Below are 17,639 nucleotides of genomic sequence, written 5' to 3' on the forward strand. Positions count from 1 at the left end.
GGGTAACCGGAACCAGAATGAAACGGTACCGAGAGCAGGCAGCTGGGAGGCTGCGGGTACTCACCATCTCTCTGGCTATTTCCAGCGCTTCCTGCAGGCCATACAGCCTGCCACAGACCAGGTAGATTCCATTGGCCCAGAGAATACAACCCTCGTGGACCCAAAATTCATTGCTGTCAAGAGGTAGTTCAGGAATTTGTAACTCCAGCTCGGGGCCGCCTTCTGAAGTCGAGGGCATGGGGGGCTTTGAGTCTGAAACAGTCTTCTCGCTGCTGCCCTCGGCAGATGCTTTTTTACAAGGAAGGCCCCGGGACAGGGACCGAGGGCCTCCGGAACAGTCTTCGGAGCGATGTCGCCGCTTAAACCTGGGGTGGGCTGCCAGGCTCCTCTGCTCCTTCTGCTCCTTCTGCTCTTCCTCCTCCTCAGTGTCCGTCTTGGAGCCATTCGAAGCGCTTTTGTGCCGTACCTTAACTTTGCTCTGCATTTCTGTGGCCCTCTTGGGAGGCGGGTTCTTCGGGAGAGTGGCTGCATAATCTTGGGGGTAGAAGGGTCCAAAGAGGTCGCCCATGTTCCGGTAGCTGGCCCACTTGCCACACAGACAGCACACCAGGTGTCCCATGACAGAAGACTCTGTCACGACAGGTCCCTGCAGCATAAAGGAGGAGGCCGGGAGCGCCTTGCTCTCGGCGCTGCTGGGAGGAGGGGTGAGCGACCTCTGCCCCTTCCGACCCCTCACCAATTTGGTCTGTTCTTCTTCCTCAGCGTTGATGATTGTACAAACGGCTCCAAGTTCACACTTATTTACTACATGGATATACGGGAAAAAAGACTTGTTCTTGGCATCGGTTTTATCCAACGGCTGGGTGGCGTACTTCAGTTTGATCTCGGGTTCTTGGGGTTCTACGATGGGAACTGCTTGTTTGGTTTTCCGCTTCCTGGGCTGCGCCCCAGGCTTCCTTCGCTCCCTCCTTTGCCTCTGCTTTTTTGGCTTGGGCTCTCCATCTGCAGAACCTTCTGGTATCTGAGGGGGCTGAGGGGGAGGAGGTGGCGGCTGCTGCTGCTGCTGCTGCTTCTTCTGCTTGTTCACGCTCCCGATGGGCCGCCCCTTCTTCTTTCCCGAGGGGAAATATCCCTTCGGGGGGAAGCCCTCCTGTTTGGGGGAAATTGTCACCGTATCGCTCTCCTTCTCTTCGGCCTTGGAGCTCGCCTCAGTGGCCAGCACGCCCGCCGGAGTTACATTCTTTGAGTCAGGGAAGATTAAAGGTGCCGTCCCAGCCAGGGAGCCATCTGGTCTCCCCTGGTTACTCCCAGGCTTCTGTGAGGTTGCAGTTGTCACGGCTCCAGGGGGCTCCTTCCCCACAGTAACCGTTTCCGGGAGGGTCTCGGTTTTCACTTGGTTGTCCCCGCTACCGCGCCACTCCTCTGAAGACCTCGCCAGAGGTTTTTCCACGTTCAGCTCTTGACTTGCTGGACAGCCCAGGTCCGATGTCACCTCTCCCTTCCTTTTCTCCATCTCGGCCTCCTGGGCGGCAACACTGCCACCTTCGGGCGGGCCGCTCTTCAGAGACAGTATGTCGTCGAGAGTGACGGCGTCCGCCCCGGCCTCGGCACTGTTCGAGGAGGCACTTCTCCGGATGTTGGGAGACGTGATCTTCTGCACGATAGCTTCCAGTTTCAGTCCTCGGCCTTTCCGTGGGGGCAGGATTTTGGTCTTGGCAGGGCTGGTGAGGGTAACGGCAGGGCAGTTTCTACTGTCTGGGCTGGGGAGGTCCTTGGCGGATTCTCTCTTCGCAACAGATCTGAGGTCCTGACTGTGGGAAAGGTGGGCGTAGGAATTGAACGCCTTCTCGGCGCCTTCTTTGGAGGGGTGGAGGAGGCGCCCTCTGTCCTCAGTGTTGGTGTTCTTCACGTCCTGGGACTGTCTCTTGCTGGGAATGGGGGAGATGAAAGATCGGACGCGCCTCCTCATGATTAAAGGGTTCTGGGAAGAATGGTCCTCTTGGCCCGGCAGTCTCAGCATGACGTTGCTAGCCTTGGATGCCTGCGCGGACTCAGCCAGCCCGTGCCCGTCGCTCTCGTGGGGGGGCCCGTACCTCTTCTGGTTGCTCATCCCGGGCGGGCCACTGCTTTTGGCCGGAGCAGTTTGCCGAGAAAGATCCCAGCAGGATTCCTGCTGTAGCTTCTGGGCGCTGTGCTTCAAGTCAAGGCCTTTGTTAGACAGACCGTCGCTAGACATGAGGCAGCGGCCCCCTTCCTGCCCGCTGGGGTCATGGTACGTCCCCATGGGTGGGCCGTACATCATCCCGTCTTTATCGTTCTTCAGAGGGCTCCGGACTCGGTCGAGAAACTGCTGCTGCCTAGGGCTCTTGCGTGGCGCCTCCTGCCTGTGCTGGGCGGCGAGGACGCCCTGGGCAGAGCTGCTGCCCCAGTCCTTATACTCCTCCTGCTGCTGCTGGTACATCTGCCTCTTGTAATGGAGCTGTGAGTTCAAGCTCGCGCCGGGGTCCCCGTAAGCGTGAGCCCGAGCGTTGGCGTGGTAGGCGGAGGCCAAGCTCTCCGAGTTGGGCGCAAAGGGAGCGTGTAAGGAACTCCGGTTGGCCCGCTCGGAGAAGGTCATGTGTGGGTTCATGTGGTGCGGGTCTCCCCCGGGGCCTCTGCTCCTGCCAGGGGACAGTTTCAACTTTTCGGAAAAGTCGTGATACTGAGAAGGGGACCGACCCCTCATGCCCTCTCGGCCAACTCGACCGGGGACCCGCCGCATGGGCATGGGTCTGCTGTCTTGGGGGCCATAGTCGGAAAGGGCATCGTGGGTGGCTGCTCCGGGGCCAGCGCCACCCCGGTAGGACTCGTGCTTGATGCTGGCAGGGTGGCAGTGGTCTCCGGATTTCTTGTTGTTGAAACTCGCTTGGGATTTGGACTGCTCAAAGTCCTCCTCTTTTATCTGCCCGCTCTGAGCCTTCAGCTTTGTTTCCATGGTTACCAACCCACCTGGAAGAATGACTGACTGACTTAAACTCGGATTGAGACGTTCATTCCTTCCCATTCTGGTGTCAGCACCCATGTGTCCCAGGGAGTGAGCCCCCGGGTCCCTGACAATCTGTCTGAGTGGAGATATATCACAGATCACTGATCGCCTCTCTGAGAGGGAACCCCCAGGCTCGTGGGCGGAAGACTGGGACTCTATCTCGAACTTCCTGGGGATGGGATAGTCAGCCAGGTTGATCTGCTTCATATCAGGAGCTGAGCTGCTCGACTTCCTTTCCCAGGGGCCCCAGTGGGGGTTTTCTAATAAGGACCCGATGCTTTTGTTCAAAAGGCCCCTGCTAGCTAATTCATTGGTTTGACTAACTAAGACATTAGGCCTCGAGGCACCGTCTAGGCCCCCAGCCATGCCCTGATGCTCCTGAGTACTCCTGGAGTATCTCCTGTCGGGGTGGTGGTGGTACCCCTGGAGCACTTCCTGCAGGAGGCTGGGGAACTTCTCGTTTCTACTTTTCCGCTCCCCGTGCCCAGCGAAGTCCCCCTTATCTTGTCCGGTGGGATACTGAGGGAAGCCACTGACATTTCTCGGCATGCCAGACCCAAAAGTGTCTTTGTAACTGTAACGCAGGCTTCCAGGAGATTTGCTGGGCTCGGTTCGACCTATGAAGCCAGGGCCCACGGCAGGGTGCCCGCCCTGGCCATTGCCCTCCCCGTTGTGGTTGGAGTTACTGTCTCCGTTCTTGCTTCCTTTGCTCCCCGTGGCTGCAGGCTCCGGCTGCGCAGCCGCTGTGTGGCCGGTTTCTTTGGCCGCGCCAGTGCTGGGGGGCCTCTGGGCGACCGCGGGATCGTCATCTTGAGAGCCTTTATCCTGGCCACCAGGCTTTTCTGGCCGACTTGTCATAGCTTCTCGGGAGACAATGACCCCGACTGACTTCTCGTTGACTTTTGGATTGCCCTCAGAGGACGACGGCGTGTCCTTAGCACCTGGGGAGGCAGCCTCTTCCCTGGCTGCAGGGCTGCCACTGAGCCGGGGGGCTTCATTCTGAGCCCCCTGCGCTGGCGAAGAGCCAGCTTTCTCAGAGGTGCCACCCTTGTAGGTGGTGTCGGAGCTGGTGCTCTGGCCACTCAGCTGCCGCACTCTCTCGCCTTGATCCTCCGAGCTGCTGGAGCAGCCGCCGTCCAGTGACTCTGCCATTGGGGACTTAAGCTGCTCCCCGGGCTGCGAGGAGCCTTCGGAGTTGGTGCAGCTGTCCTTCTTGGAAGAAGAGGAGGGCCTCTTGGAGGTCTTCTTCTGCGGGGTCAGGGCGTCGGAGAGCAGCATGTGCTGGACGGTATTGGGAAGATTGGCCACCTGTGTACTCAGAGCACTCAAACTACTCAACCCGGGGTCTGTCAGTCGCTTTTCCGACACCCCTTCCAGTCCAAACCCTTTGAAGCCCGAAGCATGAGAATTAGGACTGGGCATCACGGACGGGGTGGGGCTGAGCTGCGGCATCAGCTGTAGGATTCTGTTTCTGGAGCCCATGGGCACACTGCCTTGCCCACACTGCAGGTTCTCCCCGCTCTGCATCAGAGGAGAAGGGGTAGAGCTGCAGCTGGGAGACTGGACCACAGAGGCGGCTGGGGAAGGGTTGGAGATGGGGCTGAAGTTCTGGTGAAACTGCATGGGTGACCTCACCGGCACCTCGGGCTGGTTGTACTGGCCCACCTGGCTCTGCAGGGGGAGCTTGGTGGCAGCATTGGAATACTGCATCACATGCTGCGGGGGGTGCTGCTGCTGCTGCTGCTGCTGCTGCTGTTGCTGCTGCTGCTGCTGCTGCTGCTGCTGCTGCTGCTGCTGTTGCTGCTGCTGCTGCTGCTGTTGTTGTTGTTGCTGCTGCTGCTGCTGCTGCTGGCCCTGCTGGGTCCCTTGTGGAATCTTTGCTTGCTCGAAATTTTTCATCGACGGCGGCTGGTAGCTGTAATTGGACTGGGTCCCGTAGGCCTGGGCATTGGAGCCCACGTTATGGCCTTCATACTGGGATCCAGCATTGACGCTGTAACTGCCGTCGTAGCTCTGCCCGGACTGGCTAAAGCGCTGTGGGGAAGGGAAGGAGGAAGAGGAGGAGGAGGCGGCGGCAGAAGACTGGTAGTGCTGGGCAAACTGACCCACTCTTAACTGGTAGCCAGCGGCAGAGGAGGGCAGAGTGGACGGCCGCTGCATCGGCTGCAGATGCGAGGAGCCGGACGCAGGCTGGCCAGTGGCTTGCGGCAGAGGCTGATGGGACTGGTAAAGCTGTTGTCTCAGCTGCTGCACTTGCTGCTGCTGGCCGGACGCCTGCTGCTGGTACTGAGCGCTCCCCGGGGAGAAAGGCCCCGTGTAATCCTGCTGATAATGAGACACACCACCCAGGGCAGAGTGCTGGGCCTGAAACTGGCCCACGTGACCTTCGCTCCCGTACTGATTGCCAAAACTGCTTCCCTGGGGAGGTCCGTAGCTCTGCACAGGCCCTGAAGGCCTTCGCTGCGGAGGCTGCGGGGTTCCAGAGGCCACGGGGTCTTTGCTGCCTGCCATGTAGTAAAAGTCCCCGGGCTCTTTCCGGAAGCCCTGGTAGCCTTGGTGGCCAGATGTCTCACTCGCCATCGCGGCTGCAGCGGCTGCTGTTCCTCGCCGTCCACCACCACCACCGCTGCTGCCACTGCCTCCACTGCCACCGCCTGCACCCCCAAAATTCTGGAACATCTGGGCCTGCCGAGGGCTGAACTCCTCTACCCGGGATGAGCTGTGTGCCTCCTGCGGGTAGCTCTGCTGGTTTCCGTGGTAGCTGCTCTGCTCCCGGAAGGACTGCATGCTGTTCAGCAGCACGGCGGCAGGCCAACAGCCCTCCTGGAAACGAAGAAAAGAGAGAATGATGAGCCACGTGGCTCCAGAGTATAAACCAGACCCCGGCGGCACAACAGAGAGGGCGCGGTATTCCGCTATCCGGGTGGATATGGTCACTCTGCAGCCTCTCTCCTGTTAATTCTTATCCTATCCATTTCTAAAAATGCAAATAAGCGAGAGAAATGGATTGGTGAGTGAGGCCCGAGCCCGTGGCAGTGTGAGGAGAAATACTCTGGCTAATTAAGTACACATCCAGTATAGCAAAAACCTCACTATTGGATAAGTGAGTGCCCCCAAATTAGCCACACCCCTGCCCCCTTCAACTAGATTTTAAAATGGGATGGCTGGGGGCTGGAGCAACAGCACAGCGGGTTGGGCGTTTGCCTTGCACGCGGCTAACCCAGGTTCAATTCCCAGCATCCCATATGGTCCCCTGAGCACCGCCAGGAGTAATTCCTGAGTGCAGAACCAGGAGTAACCCCTGTGCATTGCCGGGTGTGACCCAAAAAGCAAAAAAAAAAAAAAAGGGGGGGGATGGCTGTTACTGCCAATAAAAAACAGTCATTTAAAAACAAGTCTTTGGCAGCGGGGGGGGAGGGGCAGGAGGCGGGGGAGGCACAGGTGATAGGTAGGGCGTTTGCCTTGCACACAGGCAATCCATGTCTGATCCTTGACATCCCATATGATCCTCTGAGCCTGCAAAAGGTAATTTCTGAGTCAAGAGAGTAAGGGAGTAAACTCTCAGTATTGTCCGGTATGGCCCCCAAACAAAACAAAAAGTTTTCAGGGGCTGGAGAAAACAGTACAGCAGGTAGGGCACTTGCCTTGCACATGGCAGACAGGGGTTCAATCCCCAGTATCCCACATGGTCCCCAGAGCCCACCAGAAGTGACCATGAGCACAGACCCAGAAGTAAGCCCCGAGCACGGCCACCCCTCCCAAATAAAGGATTCCTCAAAAAAAGTCTTCAAGTTCCGGTGCAGGAGGAGTGAGCAAGTACATGTCACGCATTAGACTGATCGTGGAGTTGAGCCTGGAACGATGAAGCACTTTCCCCTCCAGCCTGGCTGAGAAGCAAAGCTGTCCGAGAACAGAAGGGAACCCCTTAGCCTGGCCGAAGCGTGTTACTGCGAGCCTACAGTGATGAGTTCAGGCCCCGGGCTGCTCAATGCCAATCAGTGTAAATTCCTGCAGACACTCACTCAGTACTGTACTATCACGATTCCGTCCAAGGCTTCCTTCTCACCACTCACTCCGAAGAACTGGGCAGTATAAGGAAGAGCGCCACTGACCAGTCAAAGATTACTTTTGAAGGTTTATAAGAACTAAGACCTTCAACCCCCAACGAGATTATCTTGGTTTTGTTTTTTGGTGTTTTGAACTGATCCAGGATTTGACCAAGTTATCACTAGCCAGTATTATGAAAAAAGGGAATCTAATAGGTCACTTTGGAGGACTGCAAAGGATATGAGGAAAATAATTTACTAAACCAAACACTCAGGGGATTGGAGCAATAGTACAGCAGGTAGGGAACTTTGCCTTGCACAAGGCTGACCTGGGTTTGATCCCCGGTACCCTACATGATCCCCTTCACACTGCCAGGAGTAATTTCTAAGTGCAGAGTCAGGTGTAAACCCCTGAGCATGGCCAGGTGTGGCCCCAAAACCAAAACTAAGTAAAAACCAAGCACCTGGGTTCCTCCCAAAGTCACCACATATTCTGCTAATAGTAATGAACAGAATGTAATGCTCCTCTAAAACCAAGAGGAATTTTATTTTTTCTAGTCTGTCTTTTTCTGAGCCAAATGAATTAAGACAAAGCCAAATGATTTTAGTATCAAATATTGGGGCGTGAGGTGGGTTTGGTTCTCCCAGGCAGTGTTCAAGGGGCCTGGGGCCTGAGATCAGCAGACCCGCCAGTGCTTCAGTGCTAGAGCTTTGCTCTGGGCCCTGGGGTACCCCACCAGGGCACAAACACCGTGAGAGCTGGGCGGCATGTGGAGCTGTGGTCTGAACATGGTCCTGGTATACGCGAAGTATGTAGCCCGACTGCTGAGCTGGCTCCCTGACCCCAACATCAAGTATTTTAAAGAGTGATTATGAAACAAACACAGGCCAGGATGAGCTGCTGAAAGAGTTTCCAACCAGGGCTTATTATACAGCTACTTTTTTGGTTCCCTACTACAGGGAGTTGAAAAGAAAATTGCTGACAGTCAAGTCAATACTTTTAAAGGAAAATTTGCTTTTAGTTTTAGGTTTTTGTTTCATTTTTTTGTTTGTTTTTTTTTGGGGGGGGAGGGGACACTTGGCAGTGCTCAGGGTTGACTCCTGGCAGGCTAGAGTGACCATACTGGATGCCAGGAATTGAACCTGGGTCCACCAGCTGCAAGGCAAGCACCCTACCTGCTGTACTATCACCCTGGCCCTAAAAGGTAAGTTTGTATTCTCTATCTCCAAGTCTTACACCACCCCAGGAGGCCCACTTCCTCCTGACAGCCTGCCCTACCCTCTAACCTCCGAACCTGGAACGGCCAGTGGCATTTCCAGAGGAACCACCACACCTGGGCTGCCCTTTCTCCACAGCAAGAGAAAGGCTGCTAGATTAGGAGGGTCTTCCCTGGCCATCCCATTAATAATGGAAAACTGCTAACTCTGCAGCCTCACCCAGAGTCTCCACAGCGCCCCCTGCCTTACCAACCTGCCTCCCCCAGTCACACACATGCCACTTACATACTGACTCTCCCCCACTAGCTGTAGCCTTCAGTGGGCAGAAACTGTTCCTTGGGGTTAGCCTGGAACAATGAAGCACTTTCCCCTCCAGCCTTTCAGGCTGGAACCAGTAAATGGCGTGGGAACTAGACCTCAGAGAATGACAAAAACACATGTCGGCCAGAGAGAGTTCATTACCAACAGACTACATACATGCCTAGCGTGCAGGACACCTGGAATCCATCCCTGGTACCACACCTTCCCGAGTATCACCAGGTATATCCAAAACCAAACCTCTGTCCATGCAGAGATGGGGGTGTAATGCTGAGGTGCTGCCCGTACCCAGTCACACAAGACCCGGAGACTTCAGACTGTTCCATGGGCGGATCATGGCTCAAGGGTCAGTGCCTCTCAGGAGTCCGGCTCACTTCTGGAAAGAGCTTAACTAGGGTCTCTGCTTCTGATAAATGCCACCTTTTTTTTGGGGGGGAGGGTCACACCCGGTGATGCTCAAGGGTTACTCCTGGCGGTGCTCAGGGGACCATATGGGATGCCGGAAATCGAACCCAGGTCGGCCATGTGCAAGGCAAGCGCCCTACCCACTGTGCTATTGCTCCAGCCCCATGATAAACGCCATCTTTAAATGAACACAAGGCATCCTCTTCCGGAGGCCTCCGCGGCACACTGCTCCGTGTTTCCGTGACCTGCTGAAACCCCATCACACCCCAGCGGCACTTCCCAGCCAAGGGAGCCCAAACAATTCACTGAGCTGCGGGGCCTGGCCGTCTGCCTCAGGCCACAGCCCTCCCACACAGCCAGGGGGATCAAGGGCCAGGGACTGGCGCGGCTTGTTCTGTCACAGTTCAGCCGTCCAAGTGTGCAGCCACCAACATGACGTTGCGTGTGTCCTTTCTCAACCTCCACCTCAGCTGCTCCCACCCGTTTCACTGAGCTGAAGAGGACTCTGCCCACAAGCTCTGCTTCTGCTAATGGGGCGCTCCCAGCGCCACACGCCAGCGGCCCTATCCTATGCGGAAAATAAGGGGCTACACAGGTTACGCCGAGCACAGACTAAATGCAGCAGTTTAATTAAAAGCTTCCTCAAAAAGACCATTTCTCCGTAAGAAATAGTTTACAGTGTTGCTTAATTAGCCCTCTGTAAATAAAAGGAGGCTTCTGAAAAATCTGGTATAAACAATGTTGCTACTTGCTCTCAATTTTTCCCAAACAGGAGCTCAGGAGAGCTGAAGGTCACCTGAGCCGCAGCGCCTGAACCTGTCCTATCAGATAGTGCTTGTCCTGAGAGAGACCGACACGGGTTCAAGCCCCAGCACTGCATGTGGTCCCCAGAGCACGGCCAGGAGAGACCTTGAGCAGAGCCAGTGTAAGCCCTGAGCACCGCTGAGTGTGCCACTTTACACAGAAGGAAAAACGAGTTGGATAGGAGTCTACGCAGGCCTACTCCCGGCGTCTCGGAAGCCCTGCTGACCCTTCTCCCAACAACTCATGGGTTCTGATTCACTGGCCAGAAGAACAGAAGTCCCCTCCCCCGCCCGTACACAAACATCCTAAATAAACCAAATTCAATATTCTAAGTAAATGATTACCAGAAAGTCGGTGCAAGTTCATCTTTTTTAGGAGTTCTAAGGAAAGCAAGTAGGAAAGCCAGGTACCCCAGCACTTCAAAGAATACACGGAGTAGTATATGGGGCACTGCCATCAGCGTAGGAAACAGGCTAATAACAAAGATCACTCCAATAGGGGCTGGAGCGATAGCACAGGGGGTGGGGCGTTTGCCTTGCACGCGGCCAACCCGGGTTCTAATCCCAGCATATGGTCCCCTGAGCACCGCCAGGGGTAATTCCTGAGTTCAGAGCCAGGAGTAACCCCTGTGCATCGCCGGGTGTGACCCAAAAAAAAACAAAAAAATCACTCCAATACTGCCATTTAAGACAACTCAAAGTATCCTCATCATCAGTCCGAAGCATGTGATTAATAATGAGAAACGCCTGAATTTTCTCGTCCCACAAACCTCCCATTTCAACTTCCTTTCCGTCCCCTGCCCTTTGCCGCTCTCCTAGCTTCCTCAGTGGTTGGAGTGTTAAGGCGGTACCAGCAAGAACCAGAGCATTGGGCTTCCATGTCCCTGAGTCTATGGAAGAGGGCACCAGAGCGCAGCCTCCACTACCCTCCTGTGCTCCAAAGGAGACTGACATTCCCCTTCTTCCTCCGTGGCCAGCACCCCCCACTCTCTGATCTGTTCTCTGTTCTTCGAAAAGTCACAAAGTTCTCCAAACTGTTTCCAACACAGTTTCTGCCTTCTTTTCGAGTAACTCTCCTTTTCCAAGTTTAATCACAATGTTCTGCTCATTCTTACTTACCTTAAAAAACACCGCTTCTAAGTTACAGCCCTCTGCAGCAGCCAGCTGCCTGCAGCCTTTCTCATGCATTCCTGTCCCACCTGTGCCAGGAGGGGGGCGGTATATTCTAGGGGCTGTCAAAAGGCCCCAAAGCTAGCGGAGAGATAGTAGAGCAGGTAGGGCACTTGCCTTGCAAGTATCTGACCCCATTCGATCCCCAGCACCCCATATGGTCCCCGAAGCACCCCCAGGAGTGATTCCTGAGTGCAGAGCCAGGAGGAACCTCCCGAGCACTACCAGGTGTGGTCCCAAAACAAAAACAAACAGAAAATGGCTCCAAAGGACCTTCTAGCTTCAAAGACTGGTTGGCTGGGAAAAGGAGGAAAGCAAGGAGGAATTTTCTCTCCGGTTTCCACCCTGCAGTCCCTGAGGCTGGCTGAGACAAGCCACCAACCGCTTCTGCCCCAGGAACTGCAGGGGCCTCTTCCCTTCCAGGCCGAAGGCTAGTAACAGCTGCTACTGCCAGCTCGAGATGCCGTTTCTCCCGTCTGCTTCATCTTTGCAAATGGTCCCTCACCATCACCCTCTAAGTTCTCCTCTGCAGATCACATGCTGGGAACAGGGCTAGCGTTGGACAGAAAAGCACGAGAGAGATTTGGAAGACGGAAGAAAAGGAGCAGCTGACCCTGGCGGTAGCTGCATTGGACACAGCTTCCCGGCAGCTGACCTTCATGGTGCGGAGGGGGCACCACTCGCTGAGGGGCTCAGGATCCTGCGACCGTCAGGAGCACCAGCCCTGACTTCCCAGACCCACTCCTTCCAATGGTTGGGTAAATCCTTATTTCTTTCAGCAAAACCTTTCAGAGCTGGAAGAGAAAGCTTTCCTTTTCCTGAATGAACCCTGAACGATACAATTAAATGCTCCTCCAATTACACAGTGTGAATGTGCCATCTGTTTCCTACCAGGACCCTGACTAATAGAGTTCTCCCTCTCATTCCCAGGATTTCAGAGCAGAATATCATCACTTGGGGAGTGAGAGACTTCTATTTCATGCAATATGGCATACCAGAGGGACTCAAAATCCTCCCTCTACAAAACACCTAGAAATGTCAGACAAAACGCACAGCCAAGCTGCAGGGAAGTAATAAATGCCCAGGGCTCCAAACTGAAGGGAATGCCAAAACTAAGCCCCAGCGCCGGGTACTGGGCTCTGACCAGGGGGTGAGAGGATGCTGCAGGACTATGCAACCATCTGGCAATGACTGGAGCCTCCAGTCTTCGGGAGGCAGCCACTGAGCAGAGCCACTCCTGGCCACAGTGATTTCTATAAGAACTGGAGAATTTAAAATATAGAGCCAGGGAGGCAGCTCAAGACTGCAGTAGGCGCTTCGCATGCAGGAGCCCCAGGTGTAGCCCAAAAAGCCAAACCAAAAAAAAAAAATCTAATCATTGTGCATAATCTCTATACTCCTCTCTCACGACTAAGGAGTGACTAAATTAATCTTCAGTGACAAAAACCAAAATGCTGCTTTTCTCTTCCTGACACTCTGAATTTCTGACATCTCTGAATCCTGCTCCTGTATTTTCTGGTGTTTGCCTTTTGTCCCTCCTACCATGCCCTGCCCCATCGTTTCCATGTCACTCTTGTCCCAGAGCCACTCATGGGAAGGGCATTTCTGCACCTGATACTGGGCAGCCGTTCCTCCCCTGTGCTTGAAGCCCCCTGGCATCTTCCCAGCACAGTCTCAGCTCCTCTGCACTCTGTGAGCAAACCCACTCCTCTCCCTCTGTGTTGTGGACCCTCTGTGACCACAATCCTTCCCAAAGCATCCCCGGGTCTACAAATTCCTTCCTAGTGTCCTGGGCAGATTCTCAAAATTAAGGGCTCTGGAAATGCGATCTTTTCTACAAGGGAAAACGGAGGATTTGTGGCTTTTTCTCTGTGTAGTAATAAATTTGGTAAAGTGCATGTTCCTTTAACTAGTAGCTAAGGTGTGGGCATTAATACAACACCACCTCTTAATGAATGTTCTAGGCACTATACAGATTTACACATATTTCAACTTCGAAAAGAGAAAAAAAAAACCCAAGATGAGCCAAATAATAAGAGACTTCGCGGTTAAGACTCTCTTCTAGCATGAAAGGTACCCAATACCCTAGCATTCAAGTTCTTTTGACTGTGAAATTCGTGATCTCTCTTTCACTGCACCACAAACTCAGCAAGGAGCACCCAAACCCAGTTTTAAGATTCTGATGACTTCAGTCAAATCTGTCACCAATGCAGTGCTCCCCTATTTACTGCACATCTAACACCTACCACCCCCTGTACCAGGCGCTTTTGCATAAAAGTCAAAGTAGTTCACCCTCACTCTAAAGAGTGGTTCCTTACAGACACAGGTGTGGAGAAGTTGAGCAAGCAACACAGCATGAGATGGTGACACCCAGTCCCGATCCCCTTCTGCCCTTCTGCAGGAAGCCTTCCTCAAACCACAGCAAGTCTCTCAATAGGCCAGAAAAAAGCAGTAGAGAATGGAACCAGGTGGAAATGATCGTAGAGCAGCAAACCCAGGTTCGATTCCGTGGGCCTCCATATGGTCCCAGAAGCTCCACCGACAAGGATCCCTGATCGCAGAAACAAGAGCAAGTCCTGAGCACAGCCAAATAAGGCCTAACAGCCCAACAACAACAACAAAAATAAAATAATAAAGACTCTAGGCGCCATAGAAAAAGCTTATTATGTACAGTCTGATAAAGAAAAGTAACAGATAAAGTCATACCCATTTCATGGTTACAACTACTTGGATATTGAACTTTCATTTCTGGTAGAGGGCCAAAGAGAACAGTCGGGGAAATTAAAACCCTTTACTAATCCAGGAGGGAAGGATTGTCCAAGGACTTTCTTCATTTACATTTCTACTCATATTAGTGCTTACGAAGAAAATAACTGCCTTAAAATCTCATTCATCCCACAGCAAAAACAAATCCCTCACACTAGCTCACACATCTCTGCTCGACTGACAAACAGCAATGCAGTTCCCTGTGCAAAGGGCAAAAGAGGAGGCCCAGGACGCCGCACCAGTCCAGGGCAGCTGGGGAAGAGGAGGCACTGCCAGGCTTCTAGAATTTCTGCTCCAGAAACCCTGATGCCAACTCCACACGTCCCAGACACCATGGAGCCCAGGGAGCGCGCTCACAGAAAGCGCCGGCTTGGAGCCATTTTTTTCTGAACCAGGCTTAAAAACAGCTGAATCCCACTCCACAGTGGGCAGGCCTATTTTTAGAATCCCATCAAACCACCCAGCGGCTGCAGCATCCATCAAGCGTGTGCTCTGTAACTGTGAGGAAAAGGCCATAAACCTACTCCTGGCAGGCCAGAGCAGCCCAGCCACCTGCCCCGGACAGCCGTAGGTCTAATATCACAGGGCACCTCGCACCAGTCCAGACACCCTCACGCGCAGGGTGGCCACGGATTCTGGGGTAAGGGGCAAGAGAAGGACCCAGTCGTCTCTCAGGCTAGCTGGGGGTATCTACAAATATTCATTAAGAGTTGAGTCCAGGGGCCGGAGCGATAGCACATCGGGGAGGGCGTTTGCCTTGCACGCGGCCCGGGTTCGATCCCCGGCATCCCATATGGTCCCCCAAGCACTGCCAGGGGTAATTCCTGAGTGCAAAGCCAGGAGTAACCCCTGAGCATTGTTGGGTGTGACCCAAAAGGCAAAAAAAAAAAAAAAAAAAAGAGTTGAGTCCAAGGGTTCAGGCCATGACTGGATTCTCATTTAAAGGTTGTAACTGTGCATCATTTGTAAATCTCCATAGACAAAAGGGTCATAGGAAGCATTTATGTTGCAATGCATAGGCAAAAATGTTTTCCTTGGCACAGCAACAAAATTAAAAGTGTACCAGAGTGTTGGAACCATGTATGCATGAAACCATCATTAACAGTACTGTAATCCATAGTGTCTTAGTAAAAATGGGAAGGAAGAAGAATACCAGAGAACTAATCCAAGGTGAAAGTGCTAAAAGCTTTGTGATGAAAATCACAAACTTTCCCAAAAAGAGCTCAAAACAAAAAATAACAAAGAGGCTAAAATACACAAAGCATCTCTTGATGCAAAGACCCAAACCAAGTGTCACTAAGAGATTGAGTCTCACAGGTTTGTAAACCTAAGAGTGACCAAAGCTTTTCAGGATCTTCAACCTTTTTTCCCAAAAGTACAGGAAAATGGAAGAATACTATTTTGCCCTGGCCCCACCCCTCACCCCCCCCCACCACCACTGAGCCCAACAGACACATTGTTGAGCCCAGCTCTGAAGCACCAACCCCCAACAGCTGGACTGAGTATCCTGGAGAGTGACTCAGGTCCCCTGAGCTCTGCCGGAGAGCCTCCACCGCAAGACAGAAAACAGCGCAGACTCCAATAACCCCCCTCTTCAACCAGGCTGCCCAACTGATTTTTCTTTAATTGCCGTGGGAGGGCCCCACCAATGGTATCTAGGGAACCAGGCAGTGCCTTGCACATATGTAAGGCATGTGATCTACCACATGAGCCCTGGCCCCTGATAATTAATGTTTCAAATCATTTGCCCTGTTTCCCACACAGTCATTACCTATGTACTCCGAATGAACACGGCTTATTTCCAAATACAAGGACATTTCCTACATAACCAGCACACCGTCCTCCACACTAGGAAACCAATCTTCATGCTCCATCACTAACGCAATCGAGGTTCACCTGAATCTTGAATTCAGGTGCTGTGAGTTATCCCAACAGCACGGTTCCCACCGGTTCAAGATCAGACCCAGGAACAGTCTCAGGTGATGCCTCACTCGCCAGGGCTTGTTCCTCTCTGCTCCTGCCTTCCATGGCCGGGGCCCCACACACTTCTCCTGAATGTACACGGCGCAGGCTCCACTCTCCCTGTCGGGGTAGAGGGAGAACCGAGCCACTCTTCGGAGAACAGCACTGTCACCTGCTTGAGTCTGTCTATGTCGCATTTCTCCACTCAGCGACCCCATCAGTACTGTGCTGGGGTCTACCAGTTTCAGTCACTCTGAAACTGGTAGTGACCTCCTCGGAGAGGCCACGCCTCTATACCAGCACCTTGTTCCCTGCCACACATCCATGCTCATACAGCTCCCCTGTGACTCCATCTCCTTGCCGGTTGCAAAACTCTGGTCCCTGAGCTATCCTGAGCAGGCAGAACTTCCCCTCTTTGTCCATATATTGCTTCATTCATGCAGTCATTAACCAGTTAAGCCAATGGGAACCTCTTCAAACAGACTCCCATGTCCTGACACGTGCCCTCTTTGAACTGTTCCTCACTGTGTGCTATCTTGTACTTCCCTGCCCCAACTTCCAGAACCAGCCGTTTCTCCAAGGACACCCAGAGGTGGAGAGGAGAAGAGCATTTACAAGCAAAGGTCTGGCCCTAAACAACTGGTCATTGCTCCTGGGACTTTGCTGCTTCTAGACAGAAATGACAACATGCATAATACACGCATGCCTGCTCTGCGGCTTCTCTCTGTGGTGCACAGGGTCAGTGAACACAGCCGGCTGCCTCCCATCCCAGCCCTCCCTTCCAGGGTTCTTCCTAACCTCCCCGGCGTTTAAACCGACTTCTGAAATTGATTTTGTCTCCTTCCCTTTTGCTGCTGCTGCTGCAAAGCTAGGGTCACACACATGCTTGCCAGGACCTGGGTCTGGCTGTGTGCAGTGCAGAGAGCTCACACACTGTTGAGGCCACAGGGGTCCCTGTTTGGCAGTGAGCCGCACATGAAACTTGTGGTTTCACGGCTTTTGCCACTGAACGGGGGCCCCCGTTCATCATGACATGTGACAAGAGGTAAGAGACCGGGTCTATTTCCCATAATGTCTATATATGCAATGCTTCACCTACAAAGGCACTGTGCTAAAGGTAGCCAACCCCCACGCTCTTCACCCTCATCTTTCACACCCCCTTGGCTGGAAATCTCAGCCAAGAGACTCACCGCGCCACTGCTGCGAGCCCCTCCCATCGGGTTTGAAAAGTGAATCCCAGAATTCCCCTAAAGGGAATATGCTGCTCGCTCTTCAAGGCCGGGTTCCTTGAACAGGGAGCTCACCTGCTGGTCTCTTGTTTCTTTGCTTATTCCCACTCTGCAGAAGCCTGTGTTCTCTCTCAGACAAGTACTTCTCTCCCTCTCTCCCCTTACATCTTTCAAAATAAGTTTCAATAAAAACTACCTTGCTTCACCAAAGGGGGGAACAGAAAGAAAAAGGAAAGATGTTAATTTTCTTCAGTGAAATTTAAAAAACCAGGAAGAGTCTGGAAATATGTGCTCGCAGGCTACCAACTTCTTCTAAGTGACAATAAATTAAAGGGTAATACTTTTCTGGAAGAAAAATAATTTTAGACTTCAACACCCAAGATCCATAAAATTATTTTTTAAAAACCCTGTTTCTCGTTTATTGTATTTTTGTTTTGGGACCACACCCGACAGTGCTCAGGGCTTACCCCTGGGCTTTGCTCATGGATCACTCCTGGTGGGACTCAGGGGACTGTCAGGGTTCGAACCCGAGGCAGCCACATACAAGGCAAGAGCCTTACCTGCTGTACTATCTCTCCAAGTCCCCCACCCTGATCCCCATTTTTCATTTTAGAAGAAAATATTCATGTTCCTGAGGAACCATGCTGACAGTTTTAAGAAAATTTGGTGGGGGGTTTTGGGGGGGACAAGAAAGGAG

The 17,639-nt window shown here is 53.1% G+C and overlaps 1 protein-coding gene across 3 annotated transcripts in view; it reads right to left on the reverse strand.

Moving 5' to 3' along the window:
• The window catches only part of TCF20 (transcription factor 20), a 135,206-nt gene that overhangs the window by 32,912 nt on the left and 84,655 nt on the right, over window positions 1–17,639 (reverse strand). For all 3 annotated transcript variants that reach the window (XM_055142541.1, XM_055142540.1, XM_055142542.1), the window contains one exon: window positions 65–5,848. In XM_055142541.1, the coding sequence (XP_054998516.1) occupies window positions 65–5,848 (5,784 nt within the window). The remainder of the gene's footprint in view (window positions 1–64; window positions 5,849–17,639) is intronic.

Source organism: Sorex araneus, chromosome 6 (genome assembly GCF_027595985.1).
Source record: "Sorex araneus isolate mSorAra2 chromosome 6, mSorAra2.pri, whole genome shotgun sequence".
Taxonomy (NCBI): domain Eukaryota; kingdom Metazoa; phylum Chordata; class Mammalia; order Eulipotyphla; family Soricidae; genus Sorex; species Sorex araneus.